Raw genomic sequence first — 18,452 nt, forward strand, 5'->3', positions numbered from 1 at the left:
AAATAAAGGACTAGGTTTTCACAGAGAGGGAGTAGTCTGAGGTGGAGATACAGGTTTCTCTGCAGGCTTCAGAGGGAAGGTGACAGTGACAGAAAAGAGGAAATAGTACAATGTAAGGGAAGATGAGGAACCTGAGTATCTGTAGGGGAAAGTAGAAAAAAATTCAGAGGAACATTTCCTTCCTCCTTCCTTCTCCCCTCCCTTCCTTCTTCCCTTTATCTGATAGTTTTCTCCCATGAACTTTACAGCTGTTGCTTGAACCAACATTCAGTAACCTTTTTTTTTTCATACATAACCACTCTCCATATTTGATAAAAATCTCAAACCATTATTTTTGATTCCCACAAATATAATACATACAATTTTTTTTCTGAAATACTAAGCTCAGCAAATTAAGTATCTTGAGACTAATATAAACACATACAACTGCTGTTCTACTGACTTCCAGGAAAAAAACAAAAACAAAAACTTCCTATCAAGATGTTCTGGGTTTCCTTTTATTTGTGCTAGGGATTCAGAATTATAATAATCTGCCAGTAATAATTTATACATTCTAGTTGATTGTCTACAAATAAAATATTGCTGGCTCTGCTTTGTGAGTTCTGGATTTGACACGACACTAATACTGTGGATTTCCTTTAGCAACCTCCTAGCAATGCCTTCAACTACAAATTGCCTTCATTATAAGATCTGCATTCTTTACTACACAAAACAATATTCTAAATAGGATTTGAGTGAGCTTTTAATACAATACAGCACTGGATAGCCAGTGAGAGATTAATGAAATGTTGAAAAGAAAGCTGAGATATGGAGAAAACAGGTGCCTGGGGCAGGGCAAGAGGAAAGGAATTAATTTCTTATCCTCCTGTACTTTACCCCAGCACACCAGAGAATACATGGGTCACTTTAAGTCTGAAAGGACTCTGCATTTGGCTGCCAGGAAGTGAAATTTCACGCTCAATCACAGTAACCAAATTGGGTCTTGTGGTTCACATATTTTGTTTCCCTTTTGCATCAGGGCTTTGACTTTTTAACTTCCACTTAAACTGCTTCATTTTGCACATTTCTTTTAACTTGCCTCAAATCCTGTGTAAAAGGGGCATTCTGACAATTATGAGGTTTGTACTATGTACCAGGCACTGCTTGGGGCACTCCAGTTATTGGAGTGTACATGCTACAGGGTATGAGGTGTAAAGATGAACAAACAAAAAATAGAATTTAGACTTCGGGGTTGTTGTGAAGAAGAGGACAAGAGGAAAATGAAGAGAGGGGAGAGGACTTTGGAGAAGGTGATGGTTGGGATGAAAGAGAAAGGCTGAGAAAGTAGAGGAAGAGAGAGGAGGAGAATACATGAAGAGGAGCTTACAGAAAGTGAGAAAAGAGAAGCTGTGTAGAATAATGAACTGAAGGACACAAAGAATAGGGTAGAAAGAGGGAAATGGCTGAATGTCGCGGGCTGGGTGGGAAGAAGTCTAAGGGTAAGGGTGGAAAAGAGAAAAAGAGAGGAGAGGCTGATTATCTGTAGAAGAGGTTGGGTGAGAAGGACGTAATTGTGTCCCCACCCCCCAAATGCAGAAGTCAAAGCCCCAATCCCCAATGTGATTATATATGGAGGTAGGACCTTTAAGGAGGTAATTAAGGTTAAATGAGGTCATGAGGGTGGAGCCCTGATCCAACAGGATGTGTGTCCTTATAAGAAGAGGAAGAGATTGTGTTCCTGTCCTGCTAGAAAGAAACACAAACCCACCCATTAGCAGAGAGGCTGTCTAAAATCATAATAAGGTCACAGACACCACAAAAACACAACACCAGATGCTGCCTTGCTCACCAGAAAGACAAGATCCAGCCTCATCTACAGGAGCACAGGCACCAGTCCCCTCCACCAGGAAGCCTAAACAACACACTGAATCAACCGTAACCACTGGGTGCAGACAAAAAAAACAATGGGAACTAAAACCTGAAGCCTGTGAAAAGGAGACCCCAAACACTGTAAGTTAAGCAAAATGAGAAGACAGAGAAACACATAGCAGATGAAGGAGCAAGGTGAAAACCCACCAGATCAAACAAATGAAGAGAAAACAGGCAGTCTACCTGAGAAAGAATTCAGAGTATGATAGTAAAGATGATCCAAAATCCTGGAAATAAAAAGGAGAAAATACAAGAAACGTTTAACAAGGACCTAGAAGAACTAAAGAGCAAACAAACAATGATGAACAACACAATAAAAGAAATTAAAAATTCTCTAGAAGGAACCAAGAGCAGAATAACTGAGGGAGAAGAACGGATAAATGACCTGGAAAATAAAATAGTGGAAATAACTGTTGCAGAACAGAATAAAGAAAAAAGAATGAAAAGAAGAGAGGACAGATTCAGAGACTTCTGGGACAACATTAAACACACCAACATTCGAATTATAGGGGTCTCAGAAGAAGAAGAGAAAAAGAAAGGGACTGAGAAAATATTTGAAGAGATTATGGTTGAAAACTTCCCTAATATGGGAAAGGAAATAGTTAATCAAGTCCAGGAAGAACAGAGAGTCCCATACAGGCTAAATCCAAGGAGAAACATGCCAAGACACATATTAATCAAACTACCAAAATTAAATACAAAGAAAAAATATTAAAAGCAGCAAGGGAAAAACAAGAAATAACATAAGAGGGAATCCCCATAAGGTTAAGAGCTGATCTTTCAGCAGAAACTCTGCAAGCCAGAAGGGAGTGACAGGACATATTTAAAGTGATGAAAGGGGAAAACCTACAACCAAGATTACTCTACCCGGGAAGGATCCTATTCAGATTCAACGGAGAAATTAAAACCTTTACAGACAAGCAAAAGCTAAGAGAATTCAGCACTACCAAACCAGCTCTACAACGAATGCTAAAGGACCTTCTCTAAGTGGGAAACACAAGAGAAGAAAAGGACCTACAAACCCATAACAATTAAGAAAGTGGTAATAGGAACGTACATATCGATAATTACCTTAAATGTAAATGGATGAAATGTTCCAACCAAAAGTCATAGACTGGCTTAATGGACACAATAACAAGACCTGTACATATGCTGTCTACAAGAGACCCACTTCAGACCTAGGGACACATAAAGACTGAAAGTGAGGGGATGGAAAAAGATATTCATGCAAATGGAAATCAAAAGAAAGCTGGAGTGCAATTCTCATATCAGACAAAATAGACTTTAAAATAAAGACTTAAAAGACAAAGAAGAACATTACCTAATGATCAAGGGATCAAACCAAGAGGAAGATATAACAATTGTAAATATTTATGCACCCAACATAGGAGCACCTCAACACATAAGGCAAATGCTAACAGCCATAAAAGACAAAATCGACAGTAACACAATCATAGTAGGGGACTTTAACACCCCACTGACAGCAATGGACAGATCATCCAAAATGAAAATAAATAAGGAAACACAAGCTTTAAATGATACATTAAAGAAGGTGAACTTAATTGATATTTATAGGACATTCCATCCAAACACAACAGAATACACCTTCTTCTCAAGTGCTCATGGAACATGCTCCAGGATAGATCTTATCTTGGGTCACAAATCAAGCCTTGGGAAATTTAAGAAATTGAAATCGTATCAGATATCTTTTCTGACCACAGCGCTCTGAGACTAGATATCAATTACAGGAAAAAAAACTGTAAAAAATACAAACACATGGAGGCTAAACAATACACTACTTAATAACCAAGAGATCACTGAAGAAATCAAAGAGGAAATCAAAAAATAACTAGAAACAAATGACAATAAAAACACGATGATCCGAAACCTATGGGATGTGGCAAAAGCAGTTGTAAGAGGGAAGTTTATAGCAATACAATGCTAACTCAAGAAACAAGAAACATCTCAAATAAACAACCTAACCTTACACCTAAAGCAATTTGAGAAAGAAGAACCAAAAAACCCCAAAATTAGCAGAAGGAAGGAAATCATAAAGATCAGATCAGAAATAAATGTTAAAAAAATGAAGGAAACAATAGCAAAGATCAGTAAAACTAAAAGTTGGTTCTTTCAGAAGATAAACAAACTTGATAAACCATTAGCCAGACTCATCAAGAAAAAAGGGAGTAGACTCAAATCAATAGAATGAGAAATGAATAGGAGAAGTAACAACCAACACTGCAGAACTACAAAGGATCATGATAGATTACTATAGGCAACTGTATGCCAATAAAATGGACAACCTGGAAGAAATGGGCAAATTCTTAGAAAAGCACAACCTTCTGGGACTGAACATGGAAGAAATAGAAAATATAAACTGTCCATTCACAAACACTGATATTGAGACAGTGATTAAAAATCTTCCAACAAACAAAAGCCCAGGACCAGATGGCTTCACAGGTGAAGTCTATCAAACATTTAGAGAAGAGCTAACACTTATCCTTCTCAAAATCTTTCAAAATGTAGCAGAGGGAGGAACACTCCCAAACTCATTCTATGAGACCAACATCACCCTGATACCAAAACCAGACAAAGATGTCACAAAAAAAGAAAACTACAGGCCAATATCACTGATGCACATAGATGCAAAAATCCTCAACAAAATACCAGCAAAGAGAATCCAACAGCACATTAAAAGGATCATACACCATGATCAAGTGGGGTTTATCCCAGGAATGCAAGGATTCTTCAATATATGCAAATCAATCAATGTGATACACCATATTAACAAACTGAAGGAGAAAAAACATATGATCATCTCAATAGATGCAGAAAAAGCTTTTGACAAAATTCAACACTGATTTATGATAAAAATCCTCCAGAATGTAGGCATAGAGGAAACTTACCTCAATGTAATAAAGGACATATTTGACAAACCCACAGCCTACATCATTCTCAATGGTGAAAAACTGAAACCATTTCCACTAAGATCAGGAACAAGAAAAGGGTGCCCACTATCACCACTATTATTCAACATAGTTTTGTCAGTTTTAGCCACAGCAATCAGAGAAGAAAAAGAAATAAAAAGAATCCAAATTGGAAAAGAAGTAAAAGTGTCACTGTTTGTAGATGACATAATATATACACAGAGAATCCTAAAGATGCTACCAGAAAACTACTAGAGCTAATCAATGAATTTGGTAAAGTAGCAGGATACAACATTAATGCATAGAAATCTCTTGCATTCCTATACACAAATGATGAAATATCTGAAAGAGAAATTAAGGAAACACTCCCTTATACCACTGCAGTAAAAAGAATAAAATACCTAGGAATAAACCTACCTAAGGAGACAAAAGACCTGTATGCAGAAAACTATAAGACACTGATGAAAGAAATTATAGATGATACAAACAGATGGAGGGATATACCATGTTCTTGGATTGGAAGAATCAACATTGTGAAAATGATTATACTACCCAATGCAATCTACAGATTCAATTCAATCCCTATTTTAGCCACCAGTGGCATATTTCACAGCACTAGAACAAAAAATTTCACAATTTGTATAGAAACACAAAAGACCCCGAATAGTCCAAGCAATCTTGAGAAAGAAAAATGGAGCTGGAGAAATCAGGCTCCTGGACTTCAGACTATAGTACAAAGCTACAGTAATCAAGACAGTATGGTACTGGCACAAAAACAGAAATATAGATCAGTGGAACAGGATAGAAAGCCCAGAGATAACCCCATGCACATATGGTCACCTTATCTTTGATAAAGGAGCCAGGAATATACAATGGAGAAAAGACAGCCCCTTCAATAAGTGGTGTTGGGAAAACTGGACAGCTACAAGTAAAAGAATGAAATTAGAACACACTGTAACACCATACACAAAAATAAACTCAACATGGATTAAAGACCTACATGTAAGGCCAGACAGTGTAAACTCTTAGGGCAAAACATAGGCAGAGCACTCTATGACATAAATCACAGCAAGATCCTTTTTGACCCACCTCCTAGAGAAATAGAAATATAAACAAAAATAAACAATTGGGACCTAATGCAACTTAAAAGCTTTTGCACAGCAAAGGAAACCATAAACAAGACCAAAAGACAACCCTCAGAATGGGAGAAAATGTTCGCAAATGAAGCAACTGACAAAGGATTAATCTCCAAATTTTACAAGCAACTCATGCAGCTCAATATCAAAAAACCAAACAACCCAATTAAAAAATGGGCAGAAGACCTAAACAGACATTTCACCAAAGAAGATACACAGATTGGCAACAAACACATGAAAGAATGCTCAACATCACTAATCATTAGAGAAATGCAAATCAAAACTATAATGAGTTATCACCTCACACCAGTCAGAATGCCCATCACCAAAAAATCTACAAACAATAAATGCTGGAGAGGTGTGGAGAAAAGGGAACCCTCTCGCACTGTTGGTGGGAATGTAAATTGATACAGCCACTTTGGAGAACAGTATGGAGGTTCTTAAAAAAGTAAAATAGAACTACCATATGATGCAACAATCCCTCTACTGGGCATATACCCTGAGAAAACCATAATTGAAAAAGAGTCATGTACCACAATGTTTACTGCAGCTCTATTTACAATAAGCAGTACATGGAAGCAACCTAAGTGCCTATTGACAGATGAATGGATAAAGAAGATGTGGCACATATACACAGTGGAATATTACTCAGCCATAAAAAGAACCAAAATTGAGTTATTTGTGGTGTGGATGGACCTAGAGTCTATCATACAGAGTTAAATCAGTCAGAAAAAGGAAAACAAATTCTGTATGCTAACACATATATATGGAATCTAAAAAGAAATGGTTCTGAAGAACCTAGGGGCAGGATGGGAATAACGATGCAGACATAGAGAATGGAGTTGAGGACACGCGGATGGGGACGTGTAAGCTGGGACAAATTGGGAGAGTGGCATGGACATATATGCACTACCAAAGGTAAAATCAATTGCTAGTGGGAAGCAGCCACATAACACAGGGAGATCAGCTCGGTGCTTTGTGTCCACCTAGAGGGGTGGGATAGGAAGGGTAGGAGGGAGATGCAAGAGGGAGGAGATATGGGGATATACGTATACATATTGCTGATTCACTTTGTTATACAGCAGCAACTAACATACCATGGTAAAGCAATTATACTCCAATAGAGATATTAGAAAAAATAAAATAAAATAAAAAAATAAGAAGAGGAAGAGATACCACACGAGATCTCTCTCTCTCTCTCTCTCTCCCTCTCTTTGTCTGACATGTGAAGACATAGAGAGAAGCTGGCCATCTGCAAGCCAGAAAGAAAGTTTTGGCTGGAAACCAACCCTGCTGGCACCTTGATCTTGGAATTCCATCCTCCAGAACCACAAGGAAATAAATTTCTGTTGTTTAAGCCCCCAGCCTGTGCTATTATCCTGTTATGGCAGCCTTAGTGGACTAACACAAGGCGTATGGAGATTTAAAGTTAGCAGAAGCGGCCAGGAGACTCACTGTTCACCCCAACTTGTCCATCTCTGGGCACATGGGCAGTAAAATACATTTTACTTCTCTTCCTGAAATTCAAGAGACAGAAGGACTCCGGCTCTGTTGGCAAGGGGATCATGTATTCACTTACATATGTGTCACTAAAAACTGATGGTGGGGCTTTGGGTGTCATTTGTAAAATAGGATTAAACATAGTACCAACCTTACAGCTGTGTTGGGAGGTTTAAATGAGGGTTTATCTAGATGTATACCTCTGTGTAGGAAGAGCTCTCTGTTAGCTATTGTTATTAATAATAGTGTGTGTGTGTGTGTGCAAAAAAAAAAGAAATTTTTTTGAAGAGTGAGGGCTCCTGTGGTTTCCCACATAGCAGGAAAATGGGAACAGTTTTTATGTCTCTAGATTATATTAGGTTGAACCATATGACATTGTCATTTCTATAGGTCAGAAACACAGCAAGTGTTTTTAAAATTGGAACATGTCACATAAAAATCCAGATATGTGGGTTTTCTTGAAAAATCTGAAGATCTGGCACCATAGGGTCACACTGCACCTGGACACCCCCCACTGGAGCAGGTGGTGACTGCCCATGTTAGGTGGAGCGTGTGGTGTCAGGCCTCCTGGGTCTCTGCCACATGCTTATTCATTCATGCACAGCAGCTTGGTCCTGCAGATTTAGGATTGTCGCCCCGATGCAGCATATGGTGCAGAGCTATGCTAATGTGTTGCTGACAACAGCCAGAGAAATGGGTATATTTTCTTTCGCAGGCAAAAGCATTAGGTCAGCAATGTAGATTTGTGTAAGCAAATGGAAAGCACAAATCATCCCAAACCAAACATCTTTGGCCTTGAATAATCAAAACAACCAGGGAGAGGCACTCTGGATTTCACTCATCATTTTGCTTTGACAACATGGTGGGAACACTTTCATCCTGGCCGAAATTCTTTCCCTTGACCAGTTTACATTCATGTGCAAGTCCATTCATTGAGTATCTAGTGTGTGTCCATTCCTCTTGCTTGTACTTTTGTTTCTAATCCTCTACTAGATGTCAGTTTGTCCAGTGAGAAGAAATCCCCTAAGACAAAGAGGCTGAGGTAAAAAATTAGCTGGCCAGCCAAAAGTATCAGGCTCCTAACATTAACTAGTAGTTGTATTTCACCTTCTGACTTACAAATTTTTCTCACATAATATCTTATTTATGATACCAATGGGCCCACTGGAGTAAGTACTTATTGTTCTCATTTTCAGTGATGAACAGAGGTTCATAGTATTCAAATAACTTGCCCACAATCACACAACCAGGAAGGGTTAGGACTGAAACTGCCACACAAGGAGATCACGATTCCAGATTCTTCATTTTTTTAGTAAACTAGGAAGAAAAGCAGCACCACAGCACGGATGAAAATAGGCTTTGCTGTAACTAAGTTAAAGAATAATCTGAGTGTCTTAGTTGTTGTTGTTTTTATGAGATTGGCTGACTAGCAAAGCTGATGCAAATTTAGCATTAAGGAAAATAGAGTATTTAGATCACAGACAGTAATAGCTGCCCTGTGCCCTAGGCTGTCAGACAGTATCCAGAGTAGTAGTTAGTGCAGCTCTGGAGAGTATCTGCTTCTCCCTAAGGCATCACTAATCAAGCTCTACATTCTTTCCTGCTAACCTTAGATTGGGTTCAGATTTTTTCTCAATGCAGGGCTCTGCGTAGCTGTTACCCATCCCAGGAAATTGATATGGAGCTAGCACTAGGTGTGAAACTCATCTGGTATCCGGTGTTCAGGTATAGATGTCATTTCAAAGGAGGCATGAGTATTTTTGGTGAACCACATAGTGTCTGGGGAAATTCCTCCCTGCAAGTCCAGGGATACCCTAGAGAGAGTTAGGAAGGGAGGTGGTGATGGTCTTTAAATATTTAAGAAGCCAGAGGAAAGAGGTGGACTTCTTGCTACTGATAAAAGCAGAACAAGGACCAGGAGAGAACCATTAAAAAAGAGCCAGATTCTGGCATAAGAAAGAACTTTCTGGTGACCAGTGATATTTTAATGGAAGAGGCTGCTTTATTAAGTATGAGCTTTTGGCTATGGCTGGTGTTGAAGCTAGAGGTAGGGTCTGTAGTGTGGATAAATTCTCAAAGTCTTTTTGGAGACCATTTTATCTCAGACTCGAGGACAAACAGGAGGATGACCAACAATTTCTGTAATATTATAAGGACACCACACATAAATTGTTTTCAAGAAATGAGAGTTTTTAAGTCTCTAAATTATATTGGAATTATATTAAATTGCCATTTTTTTGTTGGTAATAGAATGGTTGAAGGTCAGCAGTTGTATATGGCTCAACATAATTTATACAAAGGCAAGGGAATAGACTCAATTCTTTAGACCTATGTCATATGGAGAAAAGGGATGCATGAGAAACTGTGAAGACTTTACTGTGCATAGCTTTTGGGTTGTTCTGGACTGAATTGGGCTTCCCCAAAAGTCACATGTTGAAGTACCTCACCATGGGACTGTTTGGAGATACCAACTTTTAAAGGGGTGATGAAGTTCAAATGAGGCCCTGAGGATGGTTCTTAATCCAATCTGACTGGTGTCCTTATAAGAAGAGGAAATTGGGACACACAGAGAGATACCAGGGATGCTCTGCACAGTGGAGAAACCACATGAGGACACAGTGAGAAGGCAGCCATCTGCAAGTCAAGGAGAGAGGCCTCAGAAGGGATCAAACCTATGACACCTTGGTCTTAAACTTCTAGCTTCCAGAACTGTGAGAAAATAAATTTCTGTTGTTTAAACCACCTAGTCTGTGGTATTTGGTGCAATGGGTATATGGATATATGGAGGGGAGCAGTAGGGGTGCAGGGAATGAGGAAGGTGGGTAAGAGACAGATTTTCAAAGCTCCTCATGACAATGCCAAGGAATATGGTCTTTACTGTGAAAGAAAAGAGGGGATGCTAATGCTCTGAGGAACTGATATGAACACCTGTGATAAAATGGGTTGGTAATTCAAAGAATCCCTAAACTGAGATTCTACTGATGTTAAATTAGATTTTAGAGTGGCCAGGGGTCAAAATTACTCCTAAGAAGTCTTTTCTAAAAAAATTAATGATGTAAGAAAGAAACTGAAACAATCACTTACCAGTTTAAGAGAATAAGCTGCTTTGAGGTGGCAAGGCCACCAGCTAAAGTTTTAATGACAGCTCTCAAATATCATTAGTGTACATCTGGCAGGATGCGTTTTAAAGCAATGACATCAGCTATGGTTTTCTGTTATTGGTAGTATAAGAAGGCACTAAAAGTGTAAATATTTAATACTGGTTTGTAATTATCTTTTGATTGATTAGGACTAACTTCTTTCCCTTGACTTAGAGGCAGAGACAGACAAATGCATGTTCGACTTTGAGCTTCCTTCTAGCTCTGTGGCCTTTGACAAGTCACATTACCTTGCTCTAATCTTTCAAATGGGATGAAGTCTCCCTCTCTGCTGCCTTGCAGATGAGTGATGAGATGGGGTAAAAAGCCATTCCATGAGATTATCAGTATGTCAAACAGAATCACACTATGTTCATGGTGGGAAAAATCTCTATTTAAAACAAATGTTATAGAAAACAGCCTTGTGGTTGCCAAGGGGGAGGAGGGTGGGAGGGATGGGTTGGAAGTTTGGGATTAGCAGATGCAACGTATTATATATTGGATGGATAAACAGCACGGTCCTATTATACAGCACAGGGAACTATACTCGATATCCTGTGATAAACCATAATAGAAAAGAATATGAAAAATGTATATATATATATGTATATGTATAACTGAATCGCTTTGCTCTGCAGCAGAAATTAACACAACATTGTATATCAACTTTACTTCAATTAAATAAATTTAAAAAATGTTAATTGGAAATGTCTACTGAAGAATTAGGTAAGAACAGAGCTCTGGTAGAGAATAAGGAATCCTTTCCAGGACTCCATGTGGCAGGGTGGAAAATGTATGGGTTTTAGAGATGGGAACAACTTTAAATACCTGCTCCATCCCTTAGTGCTCATAGGACATTGGATAAGTGACTCACCTCTCTCATCTGAAAAATGGGGACACGTAGTAAGTACATGTAAAGTACTGGCACATAGTAGGTTCTTAATAAAAAGCCTCTACTAAACTCTTGTGGCAAACTGAGCAACTTTGGAGAAGCCATTTCATCAATTATTGGGACATGCATTCCACTGACCATTATTGAATACCTATTGGGTATGCAACAAAATAACTTAGGGAAATATTTATTTGTGTGTGTTCTCCACTCCCAACTTATCCCAAGAATGTTGCCTGGCTTTTTGTACTTCCTTGTTTCAAGGTTGTATAGGCAGAGGAGAAAGCAGAAGTTTCTTGAAAATAATACTTTTTCCTTTCTTTTCTGAAAGTCCAAGCCCAAGAGTATATGGTAGGAAAGGGGAGAATGCAGGGCCTTTGATGGGAGATTTCCCCAGACCTGGAGGGACTGGGGGTCAGATATTGTGGATCTGTGAGAAGTGGAAATGCTCACTCTTTGTGACCAGACCTCAGACTAGGATTGCTCAGACCCCAGGTTCCTGGCTGGACAGTGACTGACAGTTCCCAAGCAGGGCTGGAAAGCACAATCCACAGACATCAAAAGGACAGGCAACTTATAAAAGTGGGCATAGCTGACATGAAGGAAGACCTTGCCAGTATCGGTATCTGTGGGAGTAGGAGCCTGATCATTTCTGAAAGTAAAAGTTTCTGCTGCCATTAACTCTTAGAATCAAACTTAAGTTGTATTAAATAAAATGGAGAAATATGAAATTTCTTGCAGACCTGTGTCTGTAGATTGATTCACACCTACTATAATTGTAAGGCACTGGAAAATCTAAAGATGAATTCATTCCTACTCTCTGAAACTCACCCTATGTGGGAACTGGCGGAAGTCATATGAGCCCTGCATGAATCACTGTCATTCAAAGCACCACAAGATCCTGATGTGGTATCGCGCTGCAGGAAGAGTTTTCAGTCACAAGAGGTAGACAGCTGAATTTTGCAAAAGGCAGACAGCCAAGAGGATGGATAAAAATTTCCCCTGAAGGGATATATTAAAATACACTCTCCCCCAATCACTGTGTGCCGCTACCACTGTTATGTAATTGCCATAGTTGTAAACTCATAAAAATTTTGCAGACTCTGAAGTTCTTTAGGAAATATGCCTGCTTGGTATGAAGTCTGGAAACTGGTGATGGAATAGGGAACTGTATGGTTAGTGATTTCCATAAAAGTGCTTAGAGTTTATCTCCACGGAGATTGAAAGCTGAGAAGTCTCTTAGAGGTCAACCTGCTCCTCTTGGACCTTCCATTCCCACCCCCTGTCATCTTAAGGGTTAAATCTGGATTTAGTGAGGCCTCAAGGTTGTTGTTTTGAAAGACCACTATGACAGTCAAGGCTTTGGTGTAGCAGGTTTAGGAGACTGGGTCCAATGAGCATCTTCATCCCTTAGCTGCTGTGGCACCAACTACTGCCATCTCCCACCTGGACAAACATCTCTTCCTAACTGGAGGTTTAGTCTCTGCCCCTGCTGTACAGACCGATTAATCATCTTAAATTATTATTCTAATGAACCACCAGGGAGTTACATTCTTGTTACTTTCTTTACAAAGTTTTAATGATTCCTCCATTAAAAATATCCAAACTTTGTGGTTTGGCATTCAAGGCTTTCTAGGATCTGATTCCAGCCACGTTTTTTTTTCTTTTTTTAACCAAGTCTTTTTTTTATTTTTCCAGAAAATAACATAACTTTTTATTCATTATACATTTCTATAACAATATAACACTATTTTCCAACATTTTCTAGCTTAATGCATTTTCTTACATTTCTTTTTTAGAATTTTCTTAATTTTTTTTCTATTTTTTAATTAAGATACAATTGACATATAACATTATATTAGCTTCAGGTGTACAACATAATGATTCAGTAATTGTATATATTGTGAAATAATCACCACAATAAGTCTAGTTAACATCCATCACCAAACGTACTTATAAATTTTTGTTCTTGTGGTGAAAACTTTTAAGATCCAACCAAGCCTTTTGAGCTCATTTCCCTCTCTTTCTATGCACACCCTTTGTTCTACCAGGGAGGCTTTCCTGCTACTCCTCACATTGGTCTCTTTCATACTTTTGTTGATATTCTTTTCACTGCCTGAAATTCCCCTCCCATTAATCCTTATCCATTCTTCAAGGCCAAGTGACACATTATCTCCTCTGAAGGGTCTTTCCTGGGTAAGGGATACAGAGCATCACATGGACTTGAGTTTGAGACCATACTCTGCCCCTTACTTCCTGGAAGACTTCTGGCAGGTTACAGCTTTTCTCTAGGGCTCAGTTTGTTCATCTGTGAAATGGGCAAGTCAACACCCACCTTGTAACCTTATAAAGGACACATGGATTATCACATTGTAAAGTACTTAGCACAATTCCTTACACTTGGTATATGTCAAAAAATGTTACCTATTACTCTGATTATTCCAGGGACCCAAGGTCTCCTTTTCTCTGAATTCCCATTCACTTTGAACCCCTCTTATAGCCTTCCTTGTAAACCTAATTTTGCATTTTAGACATAAGAGCACACATTTTATTGTCTCCATTCAATTGATGGCTCCTTGAGGTGGGATCATGTTTTATCCTACCTTTTGCCCTTGCTTTGCCGTCTATACACAGGCCCTCAAACCATAGGCAGAGGTTAGCCTTTTGGGTGTGAAAGCCAAGAAGGACAAGAATTTGCTTTGCTGTTACTTTTCTCTTCCTTCTAAAAATTGACAATTGTTTTAAGAAAAAAGTCAATTTCCTTTGACAGGAGAATCCCAGTTTGGGGGCTTTGGTTTCATAGAAATATGGAAGACAATTCGTGAAGTGACTGGTGGAGACTGATAAATTTCAAGTAGATCTCGGGAAACGTCATTGGCTTGAAGGCCGTATAGCCTCAACTCACCGGGCCAACCCAATCATTTTCCAGCATGCATTCCGAGTCACATGGTTTGTATGATACTCTTCGGGGAAAAGAAGTCGTTTCATATTCTAACATGTTGGAAACATTAGAGTCTAATGACCCACTCATGGAGAGACAGAGGACATGTTAAGGAACTAAAACATGTGAGAATTCCTGCAGTAAAGAAACAAACATCTAATAGCTAGTAAGAATAACTAAAATTCATGGAGCTCTTATATGCCAGACATGTTGATAGTAGGCCCTTTTCATGAATTCTCTAATTAAATCCTCAAAATGCCCCCATAAGAATGTATATAATGATCCTCACTTAACAGATGAAGAAACTGATGATTGAATGGGTCCAAGTTCACATGGCAGTTAAGGGGTGGAGCAGGGATCTGAAGTCAGATGTTTGTGACCCGAGAGCCTGAGTTCTGGTCCTCTGTGGTGTATAGTTTTTCACTTTCACAAATTTGCCCAGGAAATACTTTTGGTTATCTTCTTATTAATAACCCATGAAGCTGGTATTCCTTGAAATGCACTTGGGGAAATAGCACCTCAACATCCACAGGGAAGCAGCCATGACCTTTACATCTCTGTGCCTTTGTCCCCTGGCTTCTGCCTGGATGCTCTTGACCCTTTTGTCTCTCCCATGATATTTTACACCTCCTCCAAGGTCTAGTTCAAAAGCAACTAGATGCTGTCTTTGATTTCAGCAGGCTGATTTGCAAAGCCCCTCTTTGTGTTTGCCATGAACTTTCCAGGCTGTTACCATTTGGTCTCTCTGTCAAGGGTCAAGTTCAAAGAGCCTTGATAAAGGTTCTGGCACTGAGTAGACGCACAATTAAGGTTTATTGAATTACGATGGTGTCTTTTTCCCAGGCGCCCTAGGGGTTGATTCTGGAGTCTGGGGCTTCTCAGGTCCTGATCTACAGACTTGGGGTGTGAGGCTGTAGCTGGCAACCTGGGCTAAATCTGGTTGAAACTCTTTACAGGTTCAGACAGCATGGCTTCTGCACTCCCTGGCAGCTCATTAGTTAATACTCTCCTCTCTTGTCCCTCACAGATGTTGCCTTTCTCTCAGCCTCTCTGAGGTGAGGAGGCACGATTAGGTCACAATGGGCTGATCATCTGTGTCCTTTTCGGTACAACCCTGACCTGTCCTTTCCAGGGCTCTGTCCAGGTTTCATCACAAAGCCCCCCAGTGACTGCGCCTCAGATGAGTCAGCTGGCTTGGGGCTTCATTAGAAACTCTAATTGCCTTTTTTTTTTTAAACATCTTTATTGGAGTATAATTGCTTTACAATGGTGTGTTAGTTTCTGCTTTATAACAAAGTGAATCAGTTATACATACACATATGTCCCCATATCTCCTCCCTCTTGCGTCTCCCTCCCTCCTTTTTTGTTTTTGTCCTCTTTGGGGCCTCCTCGGGCCCAGAGGTGGGGCCTGGAGGGTCTGGCTTCTAGAAATGCTGCCAGCTGCCATGGGAGCCCAAGATGGGAAGTGCACACTCCATCCCTGGCAGTCATCTCACGCCACACTGCACATTTCGTGGCCGCACCCATCCCCAGGGTGCACTCAGGCGCCACGCAACCCCTGGCCATCCCAGCTCTCCGGCTGCCTGCGATGAGGTCACAGGGTGGGGTCCTGGAGATCCCCCTCCAAATAGGGTGGGGGCTTCCCCAACTGGCCTGGGAATGGCCAAGAGGACGAGAAGGAGGAGATGCTAATCATCTTGTCTGTCCAACCCACCGTTCCCTTTCTTGAGGTTGCATGGCTGGCTTGGACAGAACAGGAGGGAGAGAGGGAGAGCAGAGAGGGTCTGGGAAGGAGCAAGACAGTGAAGCCACAGGCGGGGTCCCTCACTTCCTCCATTCACAAATGCGGATGGAGAAAGGAAGTAATCCTTTCTCCCTGCGACCTTGCCATGAGTTGATGGAACTGCCTTCTCAGTTTTCTACAATCACACCCTTCTCTCTGATCTGAATTTCTCTCCTTTCCCTGAGATCACAGAAGGCAGGGGACGTCACTGTAATCCACTTTATGTCATCAGAATTTGACACACAAGGAAAAACAGTCCAGAAACAGATCAACAGCTGGTACAGCAAAGCAGGTAGAGCCCTTTGCACCCCAAGAGCCACGTCTTTGGGGCAGCATCTCACTTCCTCACCCAGGCCTAACTGGCTTGTTGCTAGAGTTTCTGCAGCAGTGGGTTTCACAGACTGAGGTTGCTTAGATGTCCCAAACCACTCAAGCTCCAGCAAACCTACAGGGTTTTCTGAGTACATGTGTGTGCGTGAAGAATGAATGTGAGCTCTGCTAAAATCGCACCCTGCTGGGGGGATTTGCAGATCTCTGTGGATATCTAGTTTTTTGCACCTGGAATTCTGCTTTGGAAAGAAAGATGGCAACACTGATAACAGAGACTTTCTCAAGGAAATAATAACGACACAGCAGACAGTTACTTGCCCCTCCACCTAAAACCACAGGATGCTTCTCCTATGACCCACGCATAGAAAAACCAGGACTGTCTTAGGCTCTCTGCTCCCTACCTGTTTCTGAGGCACAATCAAGAAGACACAGCCACCCTATTCAGATGAGGGCATTGCCAGTCAACGAAAACTTCACAGATTTTGAATTGAACTTTTTCACTCTGCCCAGGACACAATATCTATAACGGTCCTCTCATGTCACTCCAAAGGAAAAGTCAAACGATTTATTTAACTTTTAAAAAACATAGGCTGCAAAACAAGTTTATAAGAAGTCAGGGTAAGCACACTTCAGAGACCTTCTGGAAGGATGTTAAAATCTTCCATGGGAAAGATTTCTGAGTTAATAGAAAGATCATAGCTCCGGAAGTTGAGCTGCATATCATGGGATAAGAAAACATAGGTAATCTGACCTTTGCAATAAATGAGCCCATCACCACACAGGTGAATGCTAGGCGCATCAGATTGGAGATTTTGAAGATCTGCACATACTTTCTGAGAGAAATGCCATTTTTCATACAGTCAAAAATAGTTCACAGCTGTTCCTGCGACAAGCAGAATAGAAAGTAGGAGAAAACACTACAGCTGAGGTTTTCCAACCTCTGACTTATCATTTGTTGACATACTTTCTACAAGTTCCCCATTTCTCTACAAGTAGCTGTCTTAAGTCTTTCCAGTAAATATTGTTGACAAAGGCCAAATAGAAGGGAAAAAAACTGCAGTGAAAATAGAAGCTTACCTTTTCTAGGCATTGCTGACATCAAACCTTGCCCCAAATCATGAGGGTTTCTTGCTTTGTTTGTCCCATGAGTTTAGAAACCATTAAAAAAGTTTACAGCAGAAATATGTGTTTATCATTCAAAGAAGCTTCAAAACAACACAAAAAAAACTTGATGAAAAATAAAGTGCCCGTCTGCGCGTGAGAATGCTTTTGAAGCTTGGAGTTTATGCTGCTGTGCAAAGTTTTGCAACTGTCTTTCTCAGTTTAAAAAACCTCCCTCTCCTCCCCGGCACTTGCCAACTTCTATAATTTAAAGCAGCTGTGATCCTTCCCATAATACTCACATTTCAAAGAGCTTAATATATACTCTTGTTAGGAATCAGTGGGAGTGGGTGACGTCCTTCTGCAAACCTCAGGCTGAGGCAAATGAAAAGCAAGGGTTTCAGATATCTAAACAGTTCTGTTTCTCTCTTTTATGCATCGCTCTTCTCACCGTGTTCCTTCAAGTGGCTTTTGCCTTTTAAAGTGATGCCTTAAGACCAAGTGGTATCACTTCACTGGAAGCAAAAAGCACATAGGAAAGTTTAGGTTCCTACTTATGGAACAGTAATGCTAGTGAAATTGTGTTTAAACATCACTTTTGCTGATACAATTATTTCCATACAATTCCTCCCTAATGTTTCTGTTTGAAAATTTAAATTAGTGTACATTATGTTTTACTAAGAGGGGAAAATATCTAAAATGATGTTATTTACATTGGTCTTATTTTAACCTTCATTCTGTAGGCAAATCATTACCTCAGGGAAGAAAATTTGCTTTGCAGTCTTTCTGTGTACCTGAAG

General features: G+C 40.0%; 1 protein-coding gene across 2 annotated transcripts in view; it reads right to left on the reverse strand.

The window, feature by feature from the left end:
- The window catches only part of C1QTNF7 (C1q and TNF related 7), a 137,325-nt gene extending 119,299 nt beyond the window's left edge, over window positions 1-18,026 (reverse strand). The window contains exon 1 of one of the 2 annotated variants that reach the window (XM_024741867.1): window positions 17,955-18,026. Coding sequence is in view for 1 of the 2 variants with exons in the window: in XM_024741866.1 (XP_024597634.1) it covers window positions 17,629-17,650 (22 nt within the window). In the remaining variant the exon portion in view is untranslated. Of the gene's footprint in view, window positions 1-17,628; window positions 17,842-17,954 lie in introns of those variants that run through there. The other variant, XM_024741866.1, reaches the window with a different exon arrangement.
- Window positions 18,027-18,452: the final 426 nt, after the last annotated feature.

The sequence above is a fragment of the Neophocaena asiaeorientalis genome, unplaced genomic scaffold, assembly GCF_003031525.2.
Source record: "Neophocaena asiaeorientalis asiaeorientalis breed wild unplaced genomic scaffold, Neophocaena_asiaeorientalis_V1.1 scaffold218, whole genome shotgun sequence".
NCBI classification, from domain to species: Eukaryota; Metazoa; Chordata; class Mammalia; order Artiodactyla; family Phocoenidae; genus Neophocaena; species Neophocaena asiaeorientalis.